This window comes from Sphaerodactylus townsendi, linkage group LG13, assembly GCF_021028975.2.
Source record: "Sphaerodactylus townsendi isolate TG3544 linkage group LG13, MPM_Stown_v2.3, whole genome shotgun sequence".
Lineage (NCBI taxonomy): Eukaryota > Metazoa > Chordata > Lepidosauria > Squamata > Sphaerodactylidae > Sphaerodactylus > Sphaerodactylus townsendi.
Genome location: NC_059437.1, coordinates 21368936 through 21393911, shown reverse-complemented (window position 1 = coordinate 21393911; position 24976 = coordinate 21368936). Strand labels below are relative to the sequence as shown.

At 39.4% G+C, this 24976-nt stretch overlaps 1 protein-coding gene across 3 annotated transcripts in view; it reads left to right on the top strand.

Annotated features, from left to right (window-relative positions):
- STAG2 (stromal antigen 2) overlaps positions 1–24588 on the top strand; it is an 80769-nt gene extending 56181 nt beyond the window's left edge. For all 3 annotated transcript variants that reach the window (XM_048513745.1, XM_048513746.1, XM_048513747.1), the window contains exons 16-34: positions 36–139; positions 1142–1234; positions 1451–1540; positions 2556–2759; positions 5317–5387; positions 6321–6408; positions 6509–6589; positions 6921–7013; positions 7628–7802; positions 10676–10815; positions 11213–11314; positions 12780–12928; positions 14660–14788; positions 15783–15988; positions 17084–17273; positions 17402–17515; positions 19379–19505; positions 20553–20630; positions 22424–24588. In XM_048513745.1, coding sequence (XP_048369702.1) covers positions 36–139; positions 1142–1234; positions 1451–1540; positions 2556–2759; positions 5317–5387; positions 6321–6408; positions 6509–6589; positions 6921–7013; positions 7628–7802; positions 10676–10815; positions 11213–11314; positions 12780–12928; positions 14660–14788; positions 15783–15988; positions 17084–17273; positions 17402–17515; positions 19379–19505; positions 20553–20630; positions 22424–22447 — 2258 coding nt within the window. In that variant the 3' untranslated portion in view covers positions 22448–24588. The remainder of the gene's footprint in view (positions 1–35; positions 140–1141; positions 1235–1450; positions 1541–2555; positions 2760–5316; positions 5388–6320; positions 6409–6508; positions 6590–6920; positions 7014–7627; positions 7803–10675; positions 10816–11212; positions 11315–12779; positions 12929–14659; positions 14789–15782; positions 15989–17083; positions 17274–17401; positions 17516–19378; positions 19506–20552; positions 20631–22423) is intronic.
- Positions 24589–24976: the final 388 nt, after the last annotated feature.

The window sequence follows — 24976 nt, the reverse complement described above, 5'->3', positions numbered from 1 at the left end:
TAATGGAAAACTTTTTTTCCTTCTCTAAAATTCAGCCTTGACAGATAAACAGGAAACTGCACTAATTGAAATAATGCTATGTACAATTAGACAAGCCGCTGAATGTCATCCTCCAGTAGGAAGAGGCACAGGAAAGCGGGTATGGTATTTTTTTGGTTGGAAATCTTCATTGTTGATGGTAGAATTAATCTTTTTCTCTCAGTTTGGAATTTCAGTGAGGCTTCCTGGTCACAGAGGACTTATCGTGGTATGTTATTCTGTTGGGTGTTTGGACCAGTAACTTGACTGTAGCAAACCTTGTAATGTCACTTTATCAAGCTGTATACCAAAACAAACAGTCCCAGAGAAAGAGATTGTACAAAGTAAAGGCATATAAAAGATTTTATAAACAAGATTTATTTTAAAAAGAGTGTGGAAAAGATAGAAAAGGGGAATGATCAGATTGCAAAAGAAATGGGCAAAAGGGTAGAACAAAAATATAGGGAGAAAAGAACCACACCATAACTCACAAAACTCAAAAATAAAAAGCAATACAGCGGAACCAACTCAGCTAAGTACACTTTAACTAGGCTGTAGCAGTTCCTACAGAGTATGTACAGAGTTCATGTCAGGGACAAGATGTTGTGAGAGTTTTTAATCCTTACCCAACCTCCTGTGGACACTGGTTTCCACTGAAGATAAGGCAAAATCCCTAAATTCCAGATATTTTTTGGCCATTGGAATTTGACTTAAGCCAACCGCTTTCGTAAGAGTGACAAGCTGATTTATCAGATTTCATGCAAAGTCCCATCTGTGACGTCAGAGGCTACTGTTATTGATAAGAAATGTCTAAAAATATAGTCCCACTAAAAATATAGTCCCACTTCCTCAGGTACCTGGTGATGGCTCTGAACTTCATGACAAACAGATGGTCTTGCCTAAACCAGGTTGTCATTTGTCCAAAGGGGTTAACTTTTGTCAGGATGGTCCAATGTGAAATGGAAATCAATCTCTGTATGAGCTCTTGTTTTTTTGTTTTTTGTTTTGGTTTTTTTGTTTTCATAGAGATCTTGCATTTCAAGATGTGGTTTGAACAAGTTTGCTTAGTTGGGATTGAAATATGGAACTATTGAATCCCTATTTATTGCGTTTTTTAACTTAGGTTCTTACAGCAAAGGAGAAGAAAGCACAGTTGGATGACAGGACAAGAATCACGGAACTTTTTGCTATGGCACTCCCTCAGTTATTAGCAAAAGTGAGTCATTCATTCATTATTTGGTTTGCTCTATTACAACTCTGTTTGCTCACAACATCCAATACAGTTTGTGAAGCTTTGGACAAAATATATTTTTTTTATAAAAAGGATAGTGAACGTTCTGGCTTTCATGACGAAATTCAGAGTTTGAGATTATGAGTTGTGAAACATGTTTTACAAAAAGTATTTTGATTTTAACTGTGTCAATTTTTACAGTATTCCATAGATGCGGAAAAAGTCACCAACTTGTTACAGTTGCCACAATATTTTGATTTGGAGATCTATACAACAGGACGACTAGAAAAGGTAAGATAATTTAAAAGTAAAGAATAATTAATGGGGATGAAATCTGAATGAATAATCCTCATTTAAACTGCTGGTTGTCTATGTAAGGCTGTCTTGACGTTCATTTTCTCCAGCAGGGCTTCAGTGAACACTTAGCCATAGAATCAATATCATAGTAATTGGTAATAGTATCGTAGTAATATCACGTCCCCTGCACAGCACTCTGATCAGTGAATTCCAACCTTCCGGGGGACCCTGCCCCCAAGGAAATCCAGCTGGCCTCAACCAGGGCCAGGGCTTGTTTGGCCTTGGCTCCGCCCTGCTGGAACGCTCTTCTCGGAGGAGACTGTGGCCCTGTGGGACTGAATGCAGTTCTGCAGAGCCTGCAGAACAGAACTGCTATCCAGACATATGGCTGAGGCAGCTACAGTGAACATCTAGGTCTCCCCCATTAATATTAACGTCAACATTGGCTATTCAGATTTTATCTTGGACTTAATGCCATTCAGCAAGTTGTCAAGATCCCCTTGGTGTGATGGGTCTTAGTGTCAAAATCAGTTTACAAACACCATCTGGGTTGTTACTATGTTTTTATTGGATGTTTTCTTATTTATTGCCTATATCAGTGGTTCTCAACCTTCCTAATGCCGTGACCCTTTAATTCAGCTCCTCATGTTGTGGTGACCCCCAACCCTAACATTTATCCATTTTATAGATGGAGAACACTGATGCAGAGAGTCTTAGGCGACCCCTGTGAAAGGGTCGTTCGACCCCCAAAGGGGTCCCACAGGTTGAGAACCGCTGGCCTATATGAATGTTTCTGTGGATGTTGTGTGCTGCCCCGAGCCAAAAGGGGAGGGGCAGCATATTAAATCAGATAAATAAAATAAAAATAAAATAAATGTTCATAAACATTCGTTTTGAAAGAAATGGGTGCTTTAACTTTGTCCGTTTGTGGTTCAGGTTTGCACAAACACACCTGAAAAAATTGTTTGCTGTACTTGATTATCATTTGGGTTTTTTAAATATTTTGCAGCATTTGGATGCCTTATTGCGACAGATCCGGGATATTGTAGAAAAGCACACGGACACAGATGTTTTGGAAGCTTGTTCTAAAACATACCATGCACTCTGTAATGAAGAATTCACCATCTTTAACAGAGTTGATATTGCAAGAAGTCAGCTAATAGATGAACTGGCAGATAAATTTAATAGACTTCTTGAAGATTTTCTGCAAGAGGTTTGTAGCTTTGCTTGTTTATCTTATACCAGTTCTGTTTTTCTTGTTTTGTGAGTATTTACTTTGCAGAATCAGATGATACCTCTCATTACCACATCACACAATGAAAGTGTATTTATTTAGTCACATTATCTGTAGTCTGCCTTTCGCACTTGGGCCCAAGGAGGATTACACAACACGGTGAGTCAGTACCATTAACTGATGAGACATTCAGTAATCAATGCAGTGGGATTTGGGTTGTAGAATCAACAAGAAGTCTTAAAACAGACCTGAAGCATGACACGATGAAGTGATGCAAAATTCCACAGTAGGATCCTAGTTTTGGCAAGTTGTGTCCAGTAGTATAGACCACTGTCCCTAATTTCCCCAAATAGCTTCATGAACCATTTAGTACATTGCCTGCTTAGAAAAGCCTTGAATAATTCCATTTTGCATAGTTCACGGAAAGCCATTAGAGTGAGGTGTCCTCCTTCCTGGCCTCCTCAAGCAAGCTGTTCTCCAAAGTGAGGGCCACAAGGGAGAAAGCATGTGTACGGACAGTTGTTGATTTTGCCCATTTGCAGGTTGGTGCCTGCAGAAGACCCTGCTCTGATGAGCAAAGTTGTCACGGTGGTCCATAAGGAGAGAGATGATCGCACAGATATGAGGGTTCAAGGTCATGATAGGCTTTGTATGTGATAGTTAATACCTTAAATTGAGCCCAGTAATTAATGAGCAGCCAGTGAAGTGTTTGGTTCGTCTGGCTACCGATGATAGCTGAACCATGTCATTTTGCGCCCACTGGAGTTTCCAAATTGATTTTAGGGGAGACCAGTGTATGTTGCTTTGCAGTAGCCTAGTTTCAAAGTTAGTGTTATGTGGATCTAGGTGTCCAGATCAGCCGTATCGAGATACAGGACCATCGTTTTGGCTAGGCTGAGTTGGTGAAAGCTTTTTTTTTTTTGTAACTTCTTTATCTTTCCTCTCAAATAATAAAGTTGGATCCAGTATAACCCCGAGGCTCTTAACTGGGTCATCTGAACACCATCAAAAGTGTGGAGCACAGTATCCTAAAAGACCTCCATCTTCCCAACCAGCATTACCGCTGTCTTTTCAGGGTTTAGAATTGGTTTGTTCACTCTTAGCCAACTTGCCATAGCAGCTGGGCAGTTATTCCGGACCTCTACTACATCTCCAAGGGATTTGGATTCTTGTACGGTGTACCTTGGATCGTGAAAGTTTTCTCTCTTCATGTCATATGTGAGAGGCAGGGAAAGGGGATACAGAAGTTTTTTTGCCTCTCATTGCATCTGATACAACCCTGACACCTGCAGCAACTATCTTGATATATTGTATACTTCCTAGATAGAATTATTTCACATCTGGTTTGAGTACATTCTTGGGCGGAAAGTAAAACATTGGCTGATTACCCACTAGTGCTCTGGTGGACAGTGAGACTGGAAGCACGTTGGGGCAAGAAATCTTGTCCTGATGTGCTTCCTCTTTGCGGCGTCCGAGAGAGGAGGCGTGTTGAGGCAAGATTTCTTGTCCCCACCGGCTTCCTCTTGCCCAGCAGGTGCTTCTTGTTTTCTGTGGGGAAAGTGAGAGCACTTCTGGTGTGACTTTTCTCGCCAGAGCGGGGTGAGGGCGGGGAACAGCCAGCAGTGGGTAATCGGCCCTTGATACCGTATATACTTGCATATAAGTTGAATTTTCAGCACTTTTTTGTGCTGAAAAAGCCCCCCTCGACTTAATACGCGAGTGAGGTGTATTTTAAAAAATATTTTAGGGTTTTTACTTTGTCGGCCGCCAGGGGGCGCAATTTTTAGACTGGCGGCACCAACATTTCAGGGATTTTTCAGGATAATCTCTTGCTGATACCAACCAGGGTTGATGATGTTTGGTTTAGGGGGCCCAAAGTTATGGATCCCCAAAGTGGTTGCTCCCATCCCCCATTGTTTCCAATGGAAGCTAATAGTAGATGGGTCTACCCTTTTGAGGGTCCATAACTTTGGACCCCCTGAACCAAACTTCACCAAGCCTGGGTGGTATCATCAGGAGGGTCTCCTAAAGATACTCTGAAATGTTGGTATTGCTAACATAAACATTCCTCCCCTGACCAAAAATCCAGGTTTGAAGAATTTTAACTCTTGTGTTTTAGCTTGGTTTTTATACTTTTAAAGTTATTGTTGAGACCATATTGTTTTTGTTGACCCTCTTTTCCACTTACAGAGCTATACTGTTTTTCTTTGAAATAAATATTCAAAACTATTTACCCGACTGATGCCTCAATTAATGCAATTTTATTGATATCTTTATTTTTGAAATTTACCAGTAGCTGCTACATTTCCCACCCTCGACTTATATGCAAGTCAATAAGTTTTCCCAGTTTTTTGTGGTAAAATTAGGGGCCTCGATTTATATGCGGGTCGACTTATACACGAGCATATATGGTAACTATTATTGGTTTTTGCCAGCTTTTTATTGGAAGTAGTGAAAAGCTGTTCTTAATATCATACAAGAAACTGCAGTTTTTGAAAGTCCCTGCTTTTATTGCAACAGTGTAACTTCTCAACAGGGTGAAGAACCTGATGAAGATGATGCTTACCAAGTCTTGTCAACGCTAAAGCGCATCACAGCTTTTCATAAGTAAGTAGAGGAACAGTCTACCCACTCTTGTGACTTGTCTGCATTCTTAATATAGATTTATATTTTTATGAGGAGTTGCCACTCTGAGCTTCTGATCAAATGTGCAACCACTGTTTTTATTTATGAGCAGCCTCAAAGCTTTGAGCTGTTGTGACTTTCAGCAACCATGTATATAAGTCCAAAGGGGTGTTGCCTACTCTCTGCTTCATATGTCCAGGTATTCTTCCATCCCCCCTTTGAACTCTCTCCATGGCTCCCTACCTGTGGCAAAAGGATCACAGGACTCCTCATTTACCTCCTGCCAGAGCCATTTTTGGCTCCAGGAAAGTTTATTCCTGATTTTTAGGGGCCAGTATGGATTAATACCCTCACAGTCAGGGGCTTGTAGTGGGAAGGAGGAAGAGGACAACACTGGTCCTTTCTCTTCTGTGAGGAGAGCTCTATCCATTATAGCTGCCTAACCCACAAGGCCATGCAGGTCCTTGGACCTCAGGAATAAACTTTCCTGGGATGTGAAAGGGCTGGAGATGGGGAAGAGATCCTGGAATGTCAGCACCTTTCACAGGAAGTTGTGGGATCCAACCCAAAGTCTGGTGCATGGGCAGCCTTCATTGTTAGTCTTCGGTTTAGGGCTATGTTAGGGCTATGTTTAGGGAAGAGGTGCCTGAATATGATCTTGTCAAAGGGGATGAGGTGAAGAGGGAGAGCCATGCCCACTGCTGGTTCCATAGCTAAGTGTTGTGTTAAACACAACAAGAGTCTGTGTTGGCAGCACTAATGTCTCTTTTGCAGATATACTGACCTGGTGTTTGCCTGAGGGCAGTTGCTATATGCCGCATAATTCAAAAATACTGTTAAATTCCTAAATGAAGAGGCAACATAATGCAATTGGGCTACTGGCAGTGGTATCACTTGTTTATTTTTGCTTTTCAGTGCTCATGATCTGTCAAGATGGGACTTGTTTGCTTGCAATTACAAGTTATTAAAAACAGGAATTGAAAATGGAGATATGCCTGAACAGGTCAGTGTTTAAAAAGAATGCTGAAATTAAAAAAAACAAAACCCAAATACCTTGTAATTGCGATTCTTGTGTGCTAACCATGTTTTCCCTTATTTCACAGATTGTAATTCATGCATTACAGTGTACTCACTATATAATCCTGTGGCAGCTAGCAAAAATTACTGAAAGCAGCTCTACGAAGGCAAGTCTTGTTCTGATGCTACTAGCAATTTACAGTTATGCTGCCTGGAAAACTATAATTACGCTGCATTGCCATGCAAGCTGCTTTTGTCCCTGCTTGGCATGCCTGCCAATATGATGAGCATGGGGCAAGAAGGAAGAGGCAGAGTGCGGGGGGGGGGGGGGGGGTCTATTGTGCCTGGTCAGAAAGATTCCCTATTAAATTGAGCCTTGGATCTCTTGTTTTCTGCAGTGCAATCATCTCTCAGTCTTCAAGGAAGCATTCATTTTTTTTCTGTAACAAGCAAGTGTGGTTACAACAATGCTTACTGTTTTCATGTTTTATTTTAAAGGAGGACCTTCTGCGCTTAAAAAAGCAAATGAGGGTATTTTGTCAAATCTGCCAGCACTACCTTACCAATGTAAATACTGCTGTTAAAGAACAGGTTAGTCTTTGTTTGAACCTTCTTGGGTTTATGTTAATAAGCCATTGTAGAAGAATCACTTAGTCATCCATCGAGAGAAATAATTCTTTAATTTCTTCACTTGTGTGGAGGGGATATGGTGCAGTCATTTGGACAGGCACATTTAGAATATTGCCTTTGGAAACCATGGATCTGGAAGACAGAACCCCCACCTACCCCCTACCCTTAAGCTCAGGTTTATCATCCTGGATCCATGTTTATGGAAAACAAAAGATTTCTTTAGTAAATCACGGATTTTTCCTTTTCCTAAGCAGCATGAGTTTGCTGACTGAAAAGGTTATATGTAAAGAGGTGGAAAGTACAGATAGAGCATTGCACGAACAGTACAAATGGTATAACGGATACTGCTTTATGAAACTCTCCTTGAAGTTGGGTGTAAAATAACAGAGGAAAAAAGGTTTGTCAGTATCCTTCAGAGTAATGGGAGACGCTCTTATTACCAAAGCGTCTTTTTATTACACTAATTAGACTTTTTTGGTCTTTCTAACATAATTGCTTTGATTTAGGATTCCCTGTTCAAGTACAGTTTTAATTCTGATCTTAAATCATTTCAATCCCGTTATTCCTTTTTGCAGGCCTTCACTATTTTGTGTGATGTACTAATGATCTTCAGCCATCAGATTATGTCAGGAGGACGTGACATGTTAGAGCCATTAGTTTACAGTCCTGATTCTTCGTTGCAGTCTGAACTGCTCAGCTTTATTCTCGATCATGTTTTCATTGACCAGGAGGATGACAGCAACAGTACAGGTACAGGGCTATGAAAATCATTTTGTAGTCATTGGGCAACTCTGTTTGCGTTCGTGTTAACGTTTGTTTTTAAATGAGCTTCAGTGTCTGCTTTCACAGTCCCCTTGAATAGGAATTGGCAACTGGAGGCTACAAGGAATTGGCAACTGGAGGCTATAAGGCCCTGTCCACAGAGCAGCCTGCCACCAGTAAAGCCTGTGTGTCTGGAGGCCGTGGTGGCTGCATCAGCTGTCAGCTCACTTTGAGGAATAGAAGGGAGCCTTCCATCTTCTCACCCCCCCCACCCCCCTCCCCCCCAAAAAGCTCTAGTTTAAATAATTGACCCATTCGCATGGTGTTTTCACTTTCAGGGCTGTCAGTTTTTAAGAACAGGTTGCTTGTTGTTCTAAACACTTGGGTTAAATTCCTACTGGCAACTATCAAAATACTGCTGGTGTTTAACCTCTATTTAAGACCTTTATTCAAATTACTCCTGAGACCTGGAGCCTTAAGCACAAAGCAAAATGTTCCTGGTGATTATTGTATGACCTGATAGCATATTTAATCAAGCTTTGGGAAGTCAGTCCTAGAAGTTAGTTGAACTCAACTATATTTAAAATGTTCTCTTTATTATTGGAAGGTGCTTTAGTAGGCCTCATTTCTTAACCTGTCTGCACCCCCAATGATGCATGCTCCCAGTGACATGGATTCTTAGAATCTTTGCTTGTGTTCTTTAACTGTCTTTCCAGTTTTGAACCTTTTGGCTAACAGTGGGAAAAGTTTATATATACAGCAGAGTTATGATACTAAACCTGTGTCTATACTGCAGCACTTCAGTTTGCTAGTGTGGGGAGTCATGAGGGCTTCCTCTCTTGAGAAAAAAAATTTGTATAACAGCTTGCTATCTATAGGAATACTTTATTCTTTTTTCATGCTATCATGTAAAACCCTCATCTGCCAGATGAAGGGGTCCAACCCAAATGCAGCCATGCCACTCCTGTGAGAAGTATAGCTTCAGATATCAGGTTACATAATCTGAACTGCCGGATTTGGAGTTTGCGTTGAGGTTGTTCTATATGACCTTTAAAACTTCCTAGCTTTGTTTCTGGCCTGGTTTTAGGTCCTTTATAAAGATAGCTCCAGGGTTTCTGTTAAGCTGTATTCTAGCTGTAATTTTTTTTTAGCGCTACAAGAAAGGTGCGAAGGAATGTAAGGTAGGCTGGTACAAGAGAAACTGTAGATACTAAGAAAGAAGACTGCAGAGCTGCTTTTTATGTGTCATGGTTTCTGTCTGACCACAGTTTTTAAAATGTAAGCTTTTAAAAAAAATATTTTTCTTTAAAAAAAGGGTGGGAGGGCTCAAAATCTAGCAACCTAAATTAAAAGAAAGCATATACTGAGATAAAATTGACAGGGGTGGCAGATATGCAAGTAAATTTCTATAAAAGGTTTCCAAGCAGAAGGGTGTCCATGCTGAGAGCACAGGGAAAGCAAACTTGCTGATTGTGCATTAATGGCAAAACTAACAAAACTATGTGAATAACCAGTTAAAGAATTTCAAGACAAATGGAAAACACACCACTTATATTATTTTAAAATAATAATAGATAAGTGAATTTAATTTTCAATACATGTACATTTCTAAAGCTATTTCCCAGTAGTAATCAACACTTCAATCATTTTTATCAGTTCTTTTTATTCTGGTTCATCTTGCAATATTGTTTAACTCTATATTAAACGCTTAATAGGATATATTATGATTTATGGTAAAATTATGATGATAATCCCTACTTAATGTTCATCAATATACTACTGTTCATGGTTAATAGCTATGATACGACATGTATATTTCTTTTTTCTTTTCATGATATAATTGTAGTTGTTTTGATGTGGGTTTTAACTTCTTTCTTGTTTTTATCTATAAAAAACCCAAAATTTTAATAGCAAAAATATATAAAAGGTTTTCAGATATTTAAAAATAAGTCCATATGCAATCGTCTATATGCCATTCATTCAAATATCGATAGCATTCTAAGATTTGCAGTCTGATTTACCAGAGATTGATATTTATCTTTTCGATATTGTGATATGAGCCCTTTAATTATAATAAGGGTGCAGAGGGTCCATTCTCATTGATCATTGGTTAGCTTTCAAGTGATGGGCTAATAGTTTAAAAGGACATAAGCATCCTCAAAAATTACTAAACATTCTAGTACAAGTTTGATGGGCAATAATTTCTTTGGAGAAGAACTGAATGACCAGATATGCCCAAAGCATATGTTTAATGCCACTATTTTGACTTTGCCTGTAAAAGTTCTGACTTATTCATAATGGTATTCAGTGAATAAATAATAAAATTGATTGGAAAGTGGTATAGAATTTGCTGTAAGTGTCATGAGTATTTGAATATTTTACATAGAAAGATAGTGGTCTAAGAAAGGGGCTCAAACTGAAGTACTTGCAGCAGGTAGCAAGACATGCAGTTCCAGCGGTAATGTTCAGAAGTTGTTCTTTGGTGTTCAGCTGAAGGGCAGCCCAATTCAAAGCCCAAGATGGCTGGGGACAGCCCTGCTGTCACCCCGCCACCTCCAGAGGGCACAGGGAGGCAAAAAATACAAAAATATCCTCCAACCCGCTGCCGCAAAGCCCTCCATAGGGCTGAATGGACTTATATCTCCTAGGCCCCAGTGTACCTGCCTGCAAAACCTGGGTGGAAGCCAACTAATGTCGACTCCATCCCAAGGAATGCCCCAGTCCGACCCCCCAGCAGCATCCAGTGGAGAGGACAAATGCTCCCCAACACTCTCTCCCCCCACCCACCCTCAATCTGGGCCGTAAGAAAAATTGGTCAAATCCTATTTCCTTAATATAACGTATGCTTTTTTTCCTTCAAGATGGTCAGCAGGATGATGAAGCCAGTAAGATTGAAGCTTTGCACAAAAGAAGAAATTTACTTGCAGCCTTTTGTAAACTTATTGTATATACTGTGGTAGAAATGAATACTGCTGCAGATATTTTCAAGCAATATATGAAGGTAACCTTAAATATTGTACATTTTTCTAGAACCATAAGGTGGGTGGGGCCTGTGTTTTTGTTGTGTGTAATCAACTTGTTTGTTTTCAATTCTTTAATGTTAAAAATATTCAATTCTTTAATATTAAAATAAAAATACGTTTTATTATGTTAAAATAGTTTGCTGGGATGTTGTGCATTTTCCGGGTTAAAATAGTTTTCTTCTGTCTTCCGGCTGGTTATATGAAAGCTTACATATATTTTATTACTATTGGAAACAGTAGTCAATTTGAATGTATGTGTTCACAGCAAATTTTCCCCATTGTATTTCGTAAATTTACTTCTCATACAAAAATTGTGGTCACTAGCAACTATATCTTTTAAATTCCTATTGTTCTCTGTGTTTTCCCTTTCTGTAGTATTACAATGATTATGGGGATATTATCAAAGAAACAATGAGTAAAACAAGGCAGATAGACAAAATCCAGTGTGCAAAGACTCTTATTCTCAGTTTACAGCAGGTAAGTGTTTCCCCAATCAGATGCCTCTGGAGACCTACTCTAGACCCTGACTAATGATAAATCGGTCTTTAAAATATCATCCTTAGTTCAACTCTTCAAGTCTGGACTAATTCCAGTTGTTTGTGCAGTTTGTTGTGTCAGAATGAATGTAATCGAAACTTGTTCAGAAAACTTTTCTTAAACATTGCACGAATATTGTCTCGTACATTACAAATTACAATTTAATAATCCCTCTTCCACAATGTGGTATTGTGGCATTGGTGAGCTAGCGTGGTGTAGTGGTTAAGAGCCGGTGGATTCTAATCTGGAGAACTGGGTTTGATTCCCCATACATCCACTTGAGTGGCAGAAGCTTATCTGGTGAGCCAGACGTGTTTCTGCACTTCTGTATTCCTGCTGGGTGACCTTGAGCTTGTCACAGTTCTTCAGAACTCTCTCAGCCCCACCTACCTCACAAAGTGTGTGTTGTGGGAAGAAGAAGGGAAAGGAACTTGTAAGCCACTTTGAGTCTCCTACAGGAAAGAAAGGTGGGTTATAAATCCAAACTACTACTCCTCTTCTTCTTGAATGCATCTTAATTAAAAACTCATTTTTATCTGTTAGACCTTTCCTCAAAAAGCATTTCTTCAAAGTCATTATTAATGTTCTCTGTGTGTGCACATATATTAATACTATCCACTTGGCTAGTAGAGCCAAGGGGGCAAAACATTGCTCAGATGTTTTAAGTATCATTCACTAAGGGCCCTAAGCAAACATGATCTATGAAGTATTCAGTTCTTGTTCTTAATTTGTTAAGGCTGCTATTCTAAGATGTTAGCACAGGGGGTGCCATAGTTTGGTGCTTTCCAAATGTTTGCAGGAAATGATTGACTATTGGAAATTTGATTGGCTGCGCAGATTCTCTTACGTCTTGCAGCTGCCGCCACATTACAGTGCTCTGCACTGTTCCTGAAGTGAAACTGTGGCAATCGTTTTGTGGTTAGCTGATCACCGTGCCATGTCAGAATTGCAGATGTCTATGCAGGCTCAAAAAGGTTGGAGATCCCCATGTTGCTGAATTCTTCTGTGTGAGCTTCATACCTCACATAAATTTGTCATGGATGATCATATTGTCCTCTGATGAACCATCGTAGAAAATGGAGTACATTGCCGCTTTTCATATTATAACTACAGATTTATCATTCAGGAGAGAAGAAGAGGTCAGTTTCTAGACCCTGCAGTAAATTTCACAGTATTTTCACTAAGTAGATGGTTCAGTTCCAAGATAATCCTTGCAAGTCTCACTGAGAGGTAAATCAAATGTAAAAAGTGATACTCGAGAGCCAGTTCTGTACTCATGAACTACCCTGATTAAAATGGTTAGAAATTAATTTTTGATGATTTGGCAAAGAAATTCCACGCAAGGAATGAGTGTTAATTAAACTGTACAAAATATTGAGACAATTTTTTTCTTTTTCTTACCCAGCTTTTCAATGAGATGATTCAAGAAAATAGTTATAATTTTGACAGATCATCGCCAACTTTCAGCGGCATTAAGGAGTTAGCTCGACGCTTTGCTCTAACGTTCGGACTTGATCAGCTGAAAACAAGAGAAGCCATTGCCATGTTACACAAGTAATTCATAAATAGTTTTCTTTGCTTCCGGCAACAGCAATGCACCATGCATTACGAAGAACTTATAGCCTTTTGTGAACTTGGTAGTGATGGATTTCCTGTGTTCACAACCCCAGAAATTGAAAAGAGGCCCAGAATGAATAGTGAAGCTAAACTGAAGTGACCTGTGAAAACAGTTTTCTTAATTTGTGGACTTATAATTCGCACTTGTATTAATATACCTCTGATAAGTTATGGCTAATTGCAGGTGTTGGTTGTCATAGACGTACCTTTTTCAAAATAATTGGCTCAGAATTACATATGACACGACCTCATACTGAGTCAAACATTCATCTTTCATAGTCAATATTAATCTACTGTGACTGACAGTGGATTTCCCAGGGTTTCAGGAGGAGGTCTTTCACATCACCTTCTGCCTGGATGCTTTTTAAAACTCAACATGCTTGAGATTGAACCTAGAACTTTCTGCATGTGAATCACGTGCTGTACCACGGAACCTTCTTAGTAATAGAGAAGTTGGCCATTCCAGGGTCATTCTGGAGGAAACCCATCAGGTTCAGAACAGTCCAGTCTATATGAAATGGATGCTTATGGAAGTTGCTGTAATTTGAGTAATGGCAGAGGTGTGTAGTATGCTGGGTAATAGTTTTTCCAACTTCTTGTAGGCTCTCTGAATAGATCCTTCTGACATAAGAGAACAGCTTTAGGTCTTTAAGAAGAGCCTGCATTTGAAATACCATTTGATTTCAGGCTATTGACATAATCTAATTGGCTTGACAAAGAAATACCAAATAAAATCAAATCCAGAGGTTTTATAGCCTCTAAAAGCCTCTACATATACTTCTTGTTACTTTGCCTGTTGGATTTAAATATCCCTGGATATATCATTAGAAGAAGTGAAGATTGGGACTATCACAATTGCAAATCAATTGAAACAATTGTTAATCATTTGTTTATGACTCAGGTATTGAGCTTTTTGTATGCCAAGGTGTAGTAATTGTTATAGTGTAATTTGAGTAATAGCAGAGGTGTGTAGTATGCTGGGTAATAGTTTTTCCAGCTTCTTGTAGCTACATGATCTACCTGTCTCCAAGCTTCCCTTTGTTGGGAAGTACTCTTATGCTGTTGCTATCACACATTATAAATGACAGTGGGAGCAAAAACAGAAACATTGGAAGAATGACAACTGATGTGGTTATGGTGTAAAGACAGTGGAGCTGGGAAAACAGAATAAGGAGGAAATCACTTGCAATGGATTTACAAGGGTGGTAGAAAAAGCTGTGTGCACGTTGAGATGCAGGAAGCAGAATGCACACTCTAGATTGGTGAGATTAAAGGGAGAAAAGTAACAGGAGGAGTCCAGAGAGATCCATGATGGTGTGGGGAGAGAAGAGGGTGCATGCTGTGGTGCATACAGAGTGAAATGGTTGGTAACAGAAATGGCTAATAATAAAGCATGGGTTAGGTATTTATTAAAAGGGGACCAAGGACAATTTTTGGCTGTAATCCCCTAGTTTTACAGTATTTCACTTAAATCTAAGAATATTGTGGCCTCCTCACAGTTTTAAAAATCCAAGTGGCAAGCAATCTGGTAAATAGTCAACCATTGGAAAAAATGTCATATTGTTTGGCCTTATGACAGAGAAATGTAGACTGTTGCTTGCTTTTCACTCCACTGTCTTTTTATGCAAACTTCTTTAGAGACTTAATCTGATTCTTAATTGCTTTCAGGGATGGCATAGAATTTGCTTTCAAAGAACCTAATCCACAAGGCGATGGTCATCCACCTTTAAATTTGGCATTTCTTGATATATTAAGCGAGTTCTCTTCCAAACTTCTCAGGCAAGACAAAAAAACAGTGTAAGTATTTTTGTGGTTCTCGTTACTTGGAAGTTCTTACAGTGTATGCTATTTTGTTTAAATAACAGGCTTACTATATTTGCAGAAAAATAAATGTATTAGAAGATATTTTGAATGAGTATCTTAGTGCCTTATGTGAATCTCCTAAACTGGGCCTGTTGTGAGTAATCATCAGGCTTAAACATAAATATTATCACTCTGTGCAGTGTATTTGAACAGTTGGGGTGCCAAGATCATGGAATTTCTTTCCTAGAGTGGGCCACTTGGCTTTCCTTTCCTAGAGGGGGCCTTTAAACAGTAGTTAATATACTACTCCTTCGGAGGACTTATGGTGTCGAGTATGTAACCTTTGAATATTGCAGCTGATTTGGTGATGCTGTTTCGATTTTTTAAAAATTATGCATTATGGTTTAATTTTATTTAAAGGGATCATGAAGCAGAGTATAAATATAAAGGAAGACAAACAGGACTGGTGAGCTCTGTGATGGTGAGCAGGTAGACTAATCTGAAGAACTGGGTTTGATTCCCCACAACTCCACATAAGCAGCAGACTCCTACCTGGTGAACTGGATTTGTTTCCCTGCTCCTACACATGAAGCCTGCTGGGTTCCCTTGGGCCAGCCACCGTTCTCTCAGAACTCTCTCAGCCCCACCTACCTCACAAGGTGTCTGCTGTGGAGAGAAGGGAAGTCGCCTTGAAACTCCTTTCAGGAGAGAAAGGCAGTGTATAAACCCAAACTAGCTGTTAAACAATAAATACAATCAATAAAATCATCTCTGTAAATTCTTGGTGTCAAGTAAACTCTTAGAGGGAGGGCAATATATTAAAAACAAGCAGAAAGGAGCAGGAAAGCAAAATTCAGGCTAGGGAAGGGGAAGGAAAAAAATTAATGCTGTTGCTGTTCTCAACCAGAAGCCTTGTGGAACAGTTCTGTCTTACAGACCCTGCAGTATATGACATTTGAATTTAGTTTGAATTTTTATACTTTTAAAGGTATGCTTACCTGGAGAAGTTCATGACCTTTCAGATGTCTCTCCGAAGAGAAGATGTGTGGCTTCCTCTCATGTCATACAGGAACTCATTGCTTGCCGGGGGTGATGATGACACTATGTCAGTCATTAGTGGAATCAGCAGTCGAGGGTCTACAGTAAGGAACAAGAAAACAAAGCCGGCCACAGGGAAACGGAAACTACCTGAAGGTTTGAGTCCTCCTTGTACAGCATGAGTGACACTTACTTTTTACATCAGAGTGACTGTGTTAAACTATGCTACACTTCTTCGTTTCCCCTTATTAGGGCCTCCCTGATTCATGAAATTCTGTCCACTCATTCTTTTATTCCTGCCCAACTCAGTTTAATTCAGGTGTCGCATTTCCTGATGTCCAAACCACAGGCTTGCATAGTTCCTTCTCCCTTTTCTGAGTTGCTCTATGTATAATCTCGTCCTGCTGTCCAAGAAATTTTGAGCAAACTGCAGCCCTGTGCACACAATCCCTCTGTGGTCACGAGCCAGCAATTATGTAGAGGCAGGAAACAGGGTGAAAAGGCTCATTCTCCCTCTCCTCACATTCAGTTCATGCAGGTTTAAAGACTAGTGGAACCAAGGAGTACCATCAAATTATAGTTTGCAGAAGCATTTAACCATAGAGTATCTGTGTTCTGACAGACTGTGACAAAGTTTATGATTAGAGCAAGCCAGCAGAGGTGGAGCAAGGGGAAACTCCACCCGGGGTACATGTGTGCCCTGCGCCCTTGCTGCAGCACCCCCTGCTCCAGAACATCCCCGTTCCGCCCCCTCTGTGGCCTGGCCATGCCTCCACTGCAGCTCTGCCTGGGGCGTTGCGCCCCACCCTGCTTCCGCTATGCCTCTGGAAACCAGAAAAGTCAGATGGGTACTATTGGGAGAGAGAGGAAGAGAAATAACACGTTAAGCCACAGCATATTCCTGATCTCCAAATTTTGTTTACATCTGAATTTGTCCTATTTGTGTTGGCTGTTTAGCCTGACAGAGAAGGATTTAATCTAACACAGAAGGGCCTCAAAACACATTCAGTATATTAAAAGATGAATTTACCATGCTTGTTGCCAGCGCTCTGTCTGGAAAATGGGACCATACACATGAAGCAGAAATAAGCACAGCAGACAGTTATGTAACACAGGTAGAGAAGAACATACCATGCCAGTGGGATTTTTATTGGTGTCCTGTGCTTTTACAGATTGCATTTGACAACTCTGTCGCTGCGCTTCGTAATGCGTTGTGTCGACTGACCTGAATTTGTTGGTTTGTGTCTCTAGCTGAGGAGAGCAGCAGTAGTGACAGCATGTGGATGAACAGGGAGCAGACAATGCACACGCCCGTCATGATGCAGACGCCGCCACTTACTTCCACCATCATGAGGGAGCCCAAAAGATTGCGGCCTGAAGAGAGTTACATGGGTGTCTACCCAATGCAGGCCGAACACCATCAACCTCCAATGGACTACAAGTATGTATGATGTTCTATTAATCTCTGTGCCATTTGCTGCTCAGATGTTGGATCTGCCCATGTTAACAAAAAATGTTTTGTTGGGTCTGCCCAGATGTTAGATGTTAACAGTTTTTTTTCCTTTCCAGCACACAGGTAACATGGATGTTGGCTCAGAGGCAGCAGGAAGAAGCGGCCAGACAGCAGCAGGAGAGAGCAGCGATGAACTATGTGAAACTGAGAACCAACCTGCAGCATGCCATGTGAGTTTACGCAGAGAGCCAAAATTAGAATTGATCTCACTCGCACTTTTGCTGATGTTTTAAGTTCTGTTTTGATTCTTCGCGTCTAACGTTTGATAGAAATGGGATGCTAGCTGGGACAGAAGAACTTGTCCCTGGTGCTCTGCAGTTTCCCAGCATCTCTTTTAAACCAGACACGAAACAGCCTAGTTTTTAAATGAGATGCTGTGTGAGTATGGATTCTACTACAAGAATGATTTGCAGTGGCTTACTGATTTCTGTCTACCTGGACAAATGAATAACTCAAAACCTGTTCAAAATACCCCAGAATGGGTGAGTCAAAGACAAAGAGACTAAACATAAGACCACGGGAAACTCTAATATAGAATTAGTAGGATGTTCTAGTGACCACTGACAATTACCTGTATGTGAACAAACACCAGACAATAGTGTGTGCGGCAGTAGATGTATTGATTCAGTACAAAACCAAACAATCAAAGTATGCTTGTTTCAGAACAACAAAAATCAGGAGCTTCACATATGCGCACAAATCATGGTTCCGTAACCAAAAACAACTCAGACCAAAATCAAATAAATAAAATACTTTAGACAAATCTCTTCATAGATGCTAACAGTATCAAAACTGTTCAAACAATATTTTTCATATATGCTCGCAGTGAGTTTCAGGTAATCATGAACAGTTGTTTCCCCAATTGAGCTTTATACATGCGCAGTTACTTTCAGTGCTATCTTTAAATCACAACAGTTTATACCAACATGCACTGAATATAACAAACTCTTTTCATAAAAGTAGATGATGTGTCTCAACTCTTGAAAGTTAGTAACTGCAATTGTCTTTTGTGGTGTGCTTCAATAACTCACTTAGTCAAATAGCAATGATTTCTCTGCCTGTGTAATGCTGTTTAGGCTAACCAGAATCCACTTTGACCTGGTCTTGGGATAAGCCCAGAGGTGGGATCCAACCAGTTGTCACCACTTCTCTAGAAGTGGTTACTAATTTTTTCTGAGCGCCGAGAAGTGGTTACTAAAGCAACCTCCCTTCCAAATAGGGACGTATGTGCGGCGGCGCAACTGTTTGAATCCCACCACCATCGGAACCTGTTATTAAAATTTTTGGATCCCACCACTGGATAAGCCCTTCTGCTTGGCCTGGAATTCTATACAAAATAAATCAAATTCAGTTTTCCCCTTATACTACACAAAGGCATCAAGCGATAAATACGCTCTCTAGCTTAGCAAGACTTGTGTCCTATTCCTTATTGATATACTCTCAAAACCAGTTCCTTAACACCTTCCTGGGATTGCAGCTATCTAATAAAATCAAATTCAAAATATGGTTAACGTTATTGTTTGAAAGTAGTAGTTTATTAAATACTGGCATGAGTTAGGAGGAACTGTATTGTGCAAAATCCAACTCCACAAAAGCGAAGATGGGAAAACAAAGAGGAGCGTGAATGATGCTTAAACAAATTTTGTGTGTGTTTTTCTAATCCAGCAACACATCTGTTGGACATAATTGTTGCTAGATTTGTGTGCAGCAGTTGTCCTGAAACATTCTTGAATCCCTTCTGTGTGCTCCTGCGCTCACTGTTGGCTCAGCCTGTCTTTTACAGTGGGATCTTTTTAATGCATTTACCTGAAGACCTCGTTAAGATTCAGACTTGATGTGAAGTTTCTGTACCTGGGATTACTTTGTTTATATTTGCAGTGTAAATTAAGTATGTGTTTAGTAAGCATCTAAGCATCTCATCTTTCAAACGTCATTATTCATGCATGTAACTAACTTGATGTATATGCCAATGAATTTCTATCATGATAAAATTGCATGTGACTAAATTTTTATATTAATCTTTTTTTTTTCAGTCGACGTGGCACAGGCCTGATGGAGGATGATGAGGAGCCGATTGTTGAAGATGTAATGATGTCATCCGAAGGGCGCATTGAGGATCTCAACGAGGGCATGGATTTCGATACTATGGACATAGATCTAGTAAGTAAAATAATTTAACTGGTTGTGGTGGGTTTTCTGGGCTGTGTGGCCGTGGAAATTACAGGAAAACCCACCACAACCAGTTGAATCCGGCCGTGAAAGCCTTCAACAATACATAAAATAATTTACTTTTCTCCTCCACTCCTTTAGACATTTGTGCTGGTTTGTCTGTTGCTTTTTATTTTGTGTTAGCTTAAATGGGTTAGGTTATTTTTCTGTCTGCTGCTGGAGTGCATCGGTAGAAACAGAAGGTCGATATTGGGAGTGGCTGGCCTACTTCTCATACATAAGAAACAAAAGTGTTCCTGTGTAAGCTTGAGGTGGTCGTAAGGGGGATTGTCATGTACATATCAGAGTCCCTGAGTTCTCATTCAGGACCTGTCGATGCGTGGATCCTTTCGGAACCAAAAAACACCTCAACACCAACTGAGTTTTTGATTTTATTTTGAAAGAGATTATAATTGAAAGGCACTAGTGGCGGCATTCACAGATGGAGCAAAAAAATAATTGGACTACAGCAAAAGCCAGCATAAGAAAAGAAAGTTTCAAAAATAGCCCAATCAGCAATATTCATAATTGCCCAGCCTTAGTTCCAAAAAGCAGGCAAAATAGTCTTCTTGGTCAGGAACACTGATCAAAACCAAAAAAGCAAGGGAAAGTAGCACATGTAACAGCATAAGTAAAGATGTCTCCCTTGAAATATTCTACAGTGTTATAGAAACAACTGTACATCAGGTGACACTCATTATCCAGTGAAATAATTTCTACTAATTAAGCTAGGCACAAGTGTAATCTCAACTACTTTCAGGTGGAGACGGTTATAAACTCTACCAGAAATGCATTTTCCAATTATCTTGTTCAGTGGTCTTTTGTGACCTTGGAGAACTGAAAAACAATCTTCTGCAAAACTGCAGTTACTGAAACAAAACATGCAGACACCACATTTACTTTCTAAAATCATATCAAAATGGCCACTCTCGTGCTAAGTAACACTACAGTCCCATAAAAGCACACTTTCTTTACACATCTGTTGTTGCTTTTTTACAGCCACCTTCAAAGAATAGGAGAGAACGAACAGAGCTAAAGCCAGATTTCTTTGATCCCGCTTCAATCATGGATGAATCGGTAAGTGTGCTAAGAGAAGTTGGTGATTTTAAAAAATTAACTCTATCATTCAGGGGTCCAGAGATCCAATCACTGTGGCACATGTCTCTTCTCCCAGGCTTGGAGCTAAGGTGGAAGACCGCATTTGCAGTTGCTGTTAAAGGTGCCTTTGCACTCAGCACGACAAGAGAAGCCCCTGTCCTTCTGCTGAGCTTGCAGCTGTGGGGAGGGGGTGGGGGTGGGCAGGACCAGACTAAGCTCAGAAATGTCTTCAGATCCTCCAAAACTGATCCATAACTTCGCAGACCACACCTTGGCCTTCAGTATTTATTTCCCTAGAAATCTTTTTCAGTCTCTCTTTTTAAATAAAGAAATGGGAAACAGTTCCCCTTGGAACTCTAGCAGTGTCCTTAACTGTTGCTCATCACTGAGTGCCAAAATATCTTGGTTCCAACTGAGAAAATTCATAATTGGAGCATAGAACAAGTCAGAAAATAAAATGCTGAACTAGATGGGTGCTAAGTTCACAGATCGCCTAGGGTTTCAGAAACTAAAAAGGTTAAGAACTGCTGCCCTAGACCAGTGGCGTAGCAAGGGGGGAAAGCGCCCGGTGCACTGGTGTGTCTTCTGCCCTGCCCCGGAATGCCCTCACCACACTCTCACAGGGGCGTGCACCCCCCCCCCTCCCCATCTCCCCTTGGATCTACGCCTCTGCCCTAGACAAAACACTTTTGTTAGAATTTAAGTCAGTTGGAAAAGTAACTGCAGTTTGCAGGCAGTACCACATGAGGGCAGTAGATACTAAATATGCAACTGATGTTTTGTGGGTAGTGTAAATATATGCTCCTTAAAAATAACTTGGAGTCATTTTCCCCTTTAATTAAAAAAAAGTCACCCAACCTTAAAGGATTTGATTTTAGGTTATGAACAAAAGTCATATTTTCAACGCAAGTGACAGAAGCAGTAGTAATTATTTCAGAATGTCTACATGAAACTCAAATCTGGCAATGTGTACAGAAATGCATTTCAATTCCCATATTGCCATTGTCCTCTGCAACAAATTACTTTCAATCTAATGCAGCCATATTGATAAGAATTCCAATTGTATCCTGTACATTTCTCTTTGATTCTGTAGCTCCTTCTAATCCCTGGAAAGATCCTTCCTGGGCTTTGGAGACCCTCTCAGAGAGATGATTGTTGCGGGAGTGGAACTTCAATGAGGAGGGGGAAGAGGGTGAAATCAGTCTCCCTTCTATCAGTGCAGCTTTGCTGATGGAAGAGAGTGGAGGGGCCATTTCACCTCAGCCCCCCCCCCCCCCACCACCACCTGCATTGTTATTGCTCCATGCTAGTCTCAGGACCCCAGGAATTCTCTTTCTGTGAATTAGAAGGGGCTGTGGGTATAGAGAGGCAAGTGAGAAAATCACATTCTGCACACACGTAGTTCGAATATAGGCTCTTATATCATTATTACACCTCATCCTGACCTCTTCACCCACTAGTTTGTGTGAAACATTTTGCAGTTTTGGCTTCTGACAAGCTACTGAAATTATTCTTGTTGAAAGTTTGCTTGATAGAAAGCTGAGAACTTTACAGGCATTGAAACCCCCTTCATCTGGATGCTACCTTTTAAAATTCCTTTAACTTAATTTACAGTAGGGAAAAGACAAGAAGTTGGGTTTTGCACAGTTCTGATGATCACTTCCAGCACATGCACACAGTATAAACGTCAATTATAAAACTTTGATTTGGGCATTGATGAAAATAAATATAGCTTGGTTTCTTGAATTTTACATATTTTTCTTCTCTTCTAGGTTCTTGGAGTATCAATGTTTTAATACCAGTGCAGCAAATAACTCCGCCGTGAAGTCATTTTCTAATATGAAAGAGGAGATTTTTAAAATAAAATTTAAAAAATTGTGGTAGATACAGTGATATTCTGAACAAGATTTTTCTCTAAGGAGAAGGGTGTGCTTACAAGATCAAGTGCATTGAAGGGGCAGTTTTGTTTGCCTGAAACATAAAGGACAAGTAAACAACCTGAGGATAAGCTACAGTTTCTGTTGGATAATCAGTATTTTATTTATGTAATATTAATTTTTTTTCAAATCCATAGTAGACATTCCCAACTTTTTTTTTTTGAACTCTCTGTTGGGGAGATGCTTGGTACTGTTTCAAGCTCTGCTCTTCATAATTGGTTGGATCCATTCAAATGATTATATTTTTTTTAATCCTAGTTCATATTGTTGCAATCTTGTGCTGGGATGAGAGGGGGGCTTGTTTTCAAATCCTACCTTTTATAGCACCGGGAGAGAAAGTTTAAAAACATTTTCAGTGAGATTCTCAAATTCCAGGTGACAGAAACTGTTGGTTCAGTTAATAAAATGATAGAAAAAAATTACAAGCTGATTGTTTTAGCTCTTTAAATGAAAACATCCCCCACTTCCTTATTACTTATTCATGAAATATCCAGGAACCATGAACTGCCAGAAAGCACTGAGATCAATCCTCCTTACCCATTAACCACCCTGAGAGTTTGCTTGTCCTTTAAGAAAAATGTCATGTTGTGAAATTCCTTCCAGTAGTGCCACTGTATTTTGTCTCCAAATAAAGAAGCTTATTGTAGTATGTTTGCAGAAAAATTCTAAACAAAAAAATATACAGCTTATTAGAGTGTGGGATAGGGGGTCTAAATTTTAAATAAAATATTATATATATATATATAAATTGGTGCTGATTTTATAATTGCGCAGTTTGTTTAGTTTTTTCTTACTTTTAAATTCCAACTTAAAAAAAATTATGAGGTTTCATAAATATATTGAAAGTTTAACAATGTTGAAAAATAGATGAGCGTGAAAATTTCATGCTTTAAAAATGATTTTTAAATTTGTATTTTATATTGTTTTATCTATCTGTCTTTGCAAGCAGTCTTCAGGTTAATGATACTTCTAACAGGTTACAGTGCATTTCCTCTGTATGTAAATTAATTGGATAATAGAATATTCATAAATACCCCCAGACTATTCTTTGAAAGCTAAGCTTTAACTTTCATTTTATGACCTCCACAATTAAATCATCTTGAAACACATGGATTTATGCCATTCTGACACCAACTCACTCTGCAAAGCTTAGGCAGCTAGACATCATTTAAAGGAAATGTTAACTTATATTACATATGTATATTTTTTGTCAGTTGTCTCTCAGTTCTTGAGGTATATTATTTCAAATCATTCCATGCGCCTTAATAACGCTTGCAATACAATAATTTCCCCAAATGAGCAACCATGAAGTGACTTCCTGTTGATTCAAAGAAATTAATCATTTGGGCTGTGGTAGCCATAAACCATGGGTTCTCTAGAGTATCATGGCAACATAATTATTTTGTAAAATCATGGGTTTCAATGAACACAGAGCCAGATCTGCCTGCCTAACCCCATTCTACATCGATGCTCTCATGTCTAAAATACTGCCTATCTTAACTTTTTTTTCCCTCACACCACTGCATTTAAATAGAACTGCTGAGAGGACTGTATATATGATTTTAAACTTTAAGTTGATTTTTTCCTTACTCTTGAAGGAGTGTTTATTTGTGACAGCAGTTCCTACAGCTTTATGTTTTCAAACAACTAAAAAAAATGTTTTATATATTTACCCTAACCTGTTGTCCTCCACATTCTATCGTCCTAATTGTACTGTTTTCTGATTTGTATTTATGTCTTGAGACAAGTAACTTTTTGAATAAAAATAAACCTACAGTATGTTGTAAGTTTGATCTTTTTGAATCAAGGGTAGAGGAAGATAAGAGTGTGAATGGTGCAAATGTAATGTATATAAAAAAAATTAAAGCTTTTTCCATGTCTTTTAAGTGTTTGTCTCAGAATTGGGATAATGTATGGAAAACTGCACTGTTTTATATTTGTAATAAATTGTACAAGTTTTTAAAATGTGAATAAAGCACTAATTGGGTTAATAATTTAAAGTAGAGATGTTATGCAATCATGATTGGTGTAAATATTTCTTCAGCAGGAGATAAGCTTGTGTCTTTTTCTCCCAAAACATTGTATTAACAAGCTTATCAAGAAAGTACCTGCAGATAAAACTTGCATGCATGCGCACGCACACACGCGCGCGCGCGCGCACACACACACACACACACACACACACAACTTGTTCATGTACTGAAAACTCTGGCAAAACAGAACCTTGCTAATGTTCAGTAGCAGCTCGCAGGCACTTGTCCTCTTGACCATGTCTTGATTTTTCAAACTCTAATTTCTGTGTAATTACAGATGTATGTTTTGGACCCAATTCAGTAAATGTAGTCCTGCAAATGCTGTATGTGTTTTTGGAAGAAAATTGCATTCAGC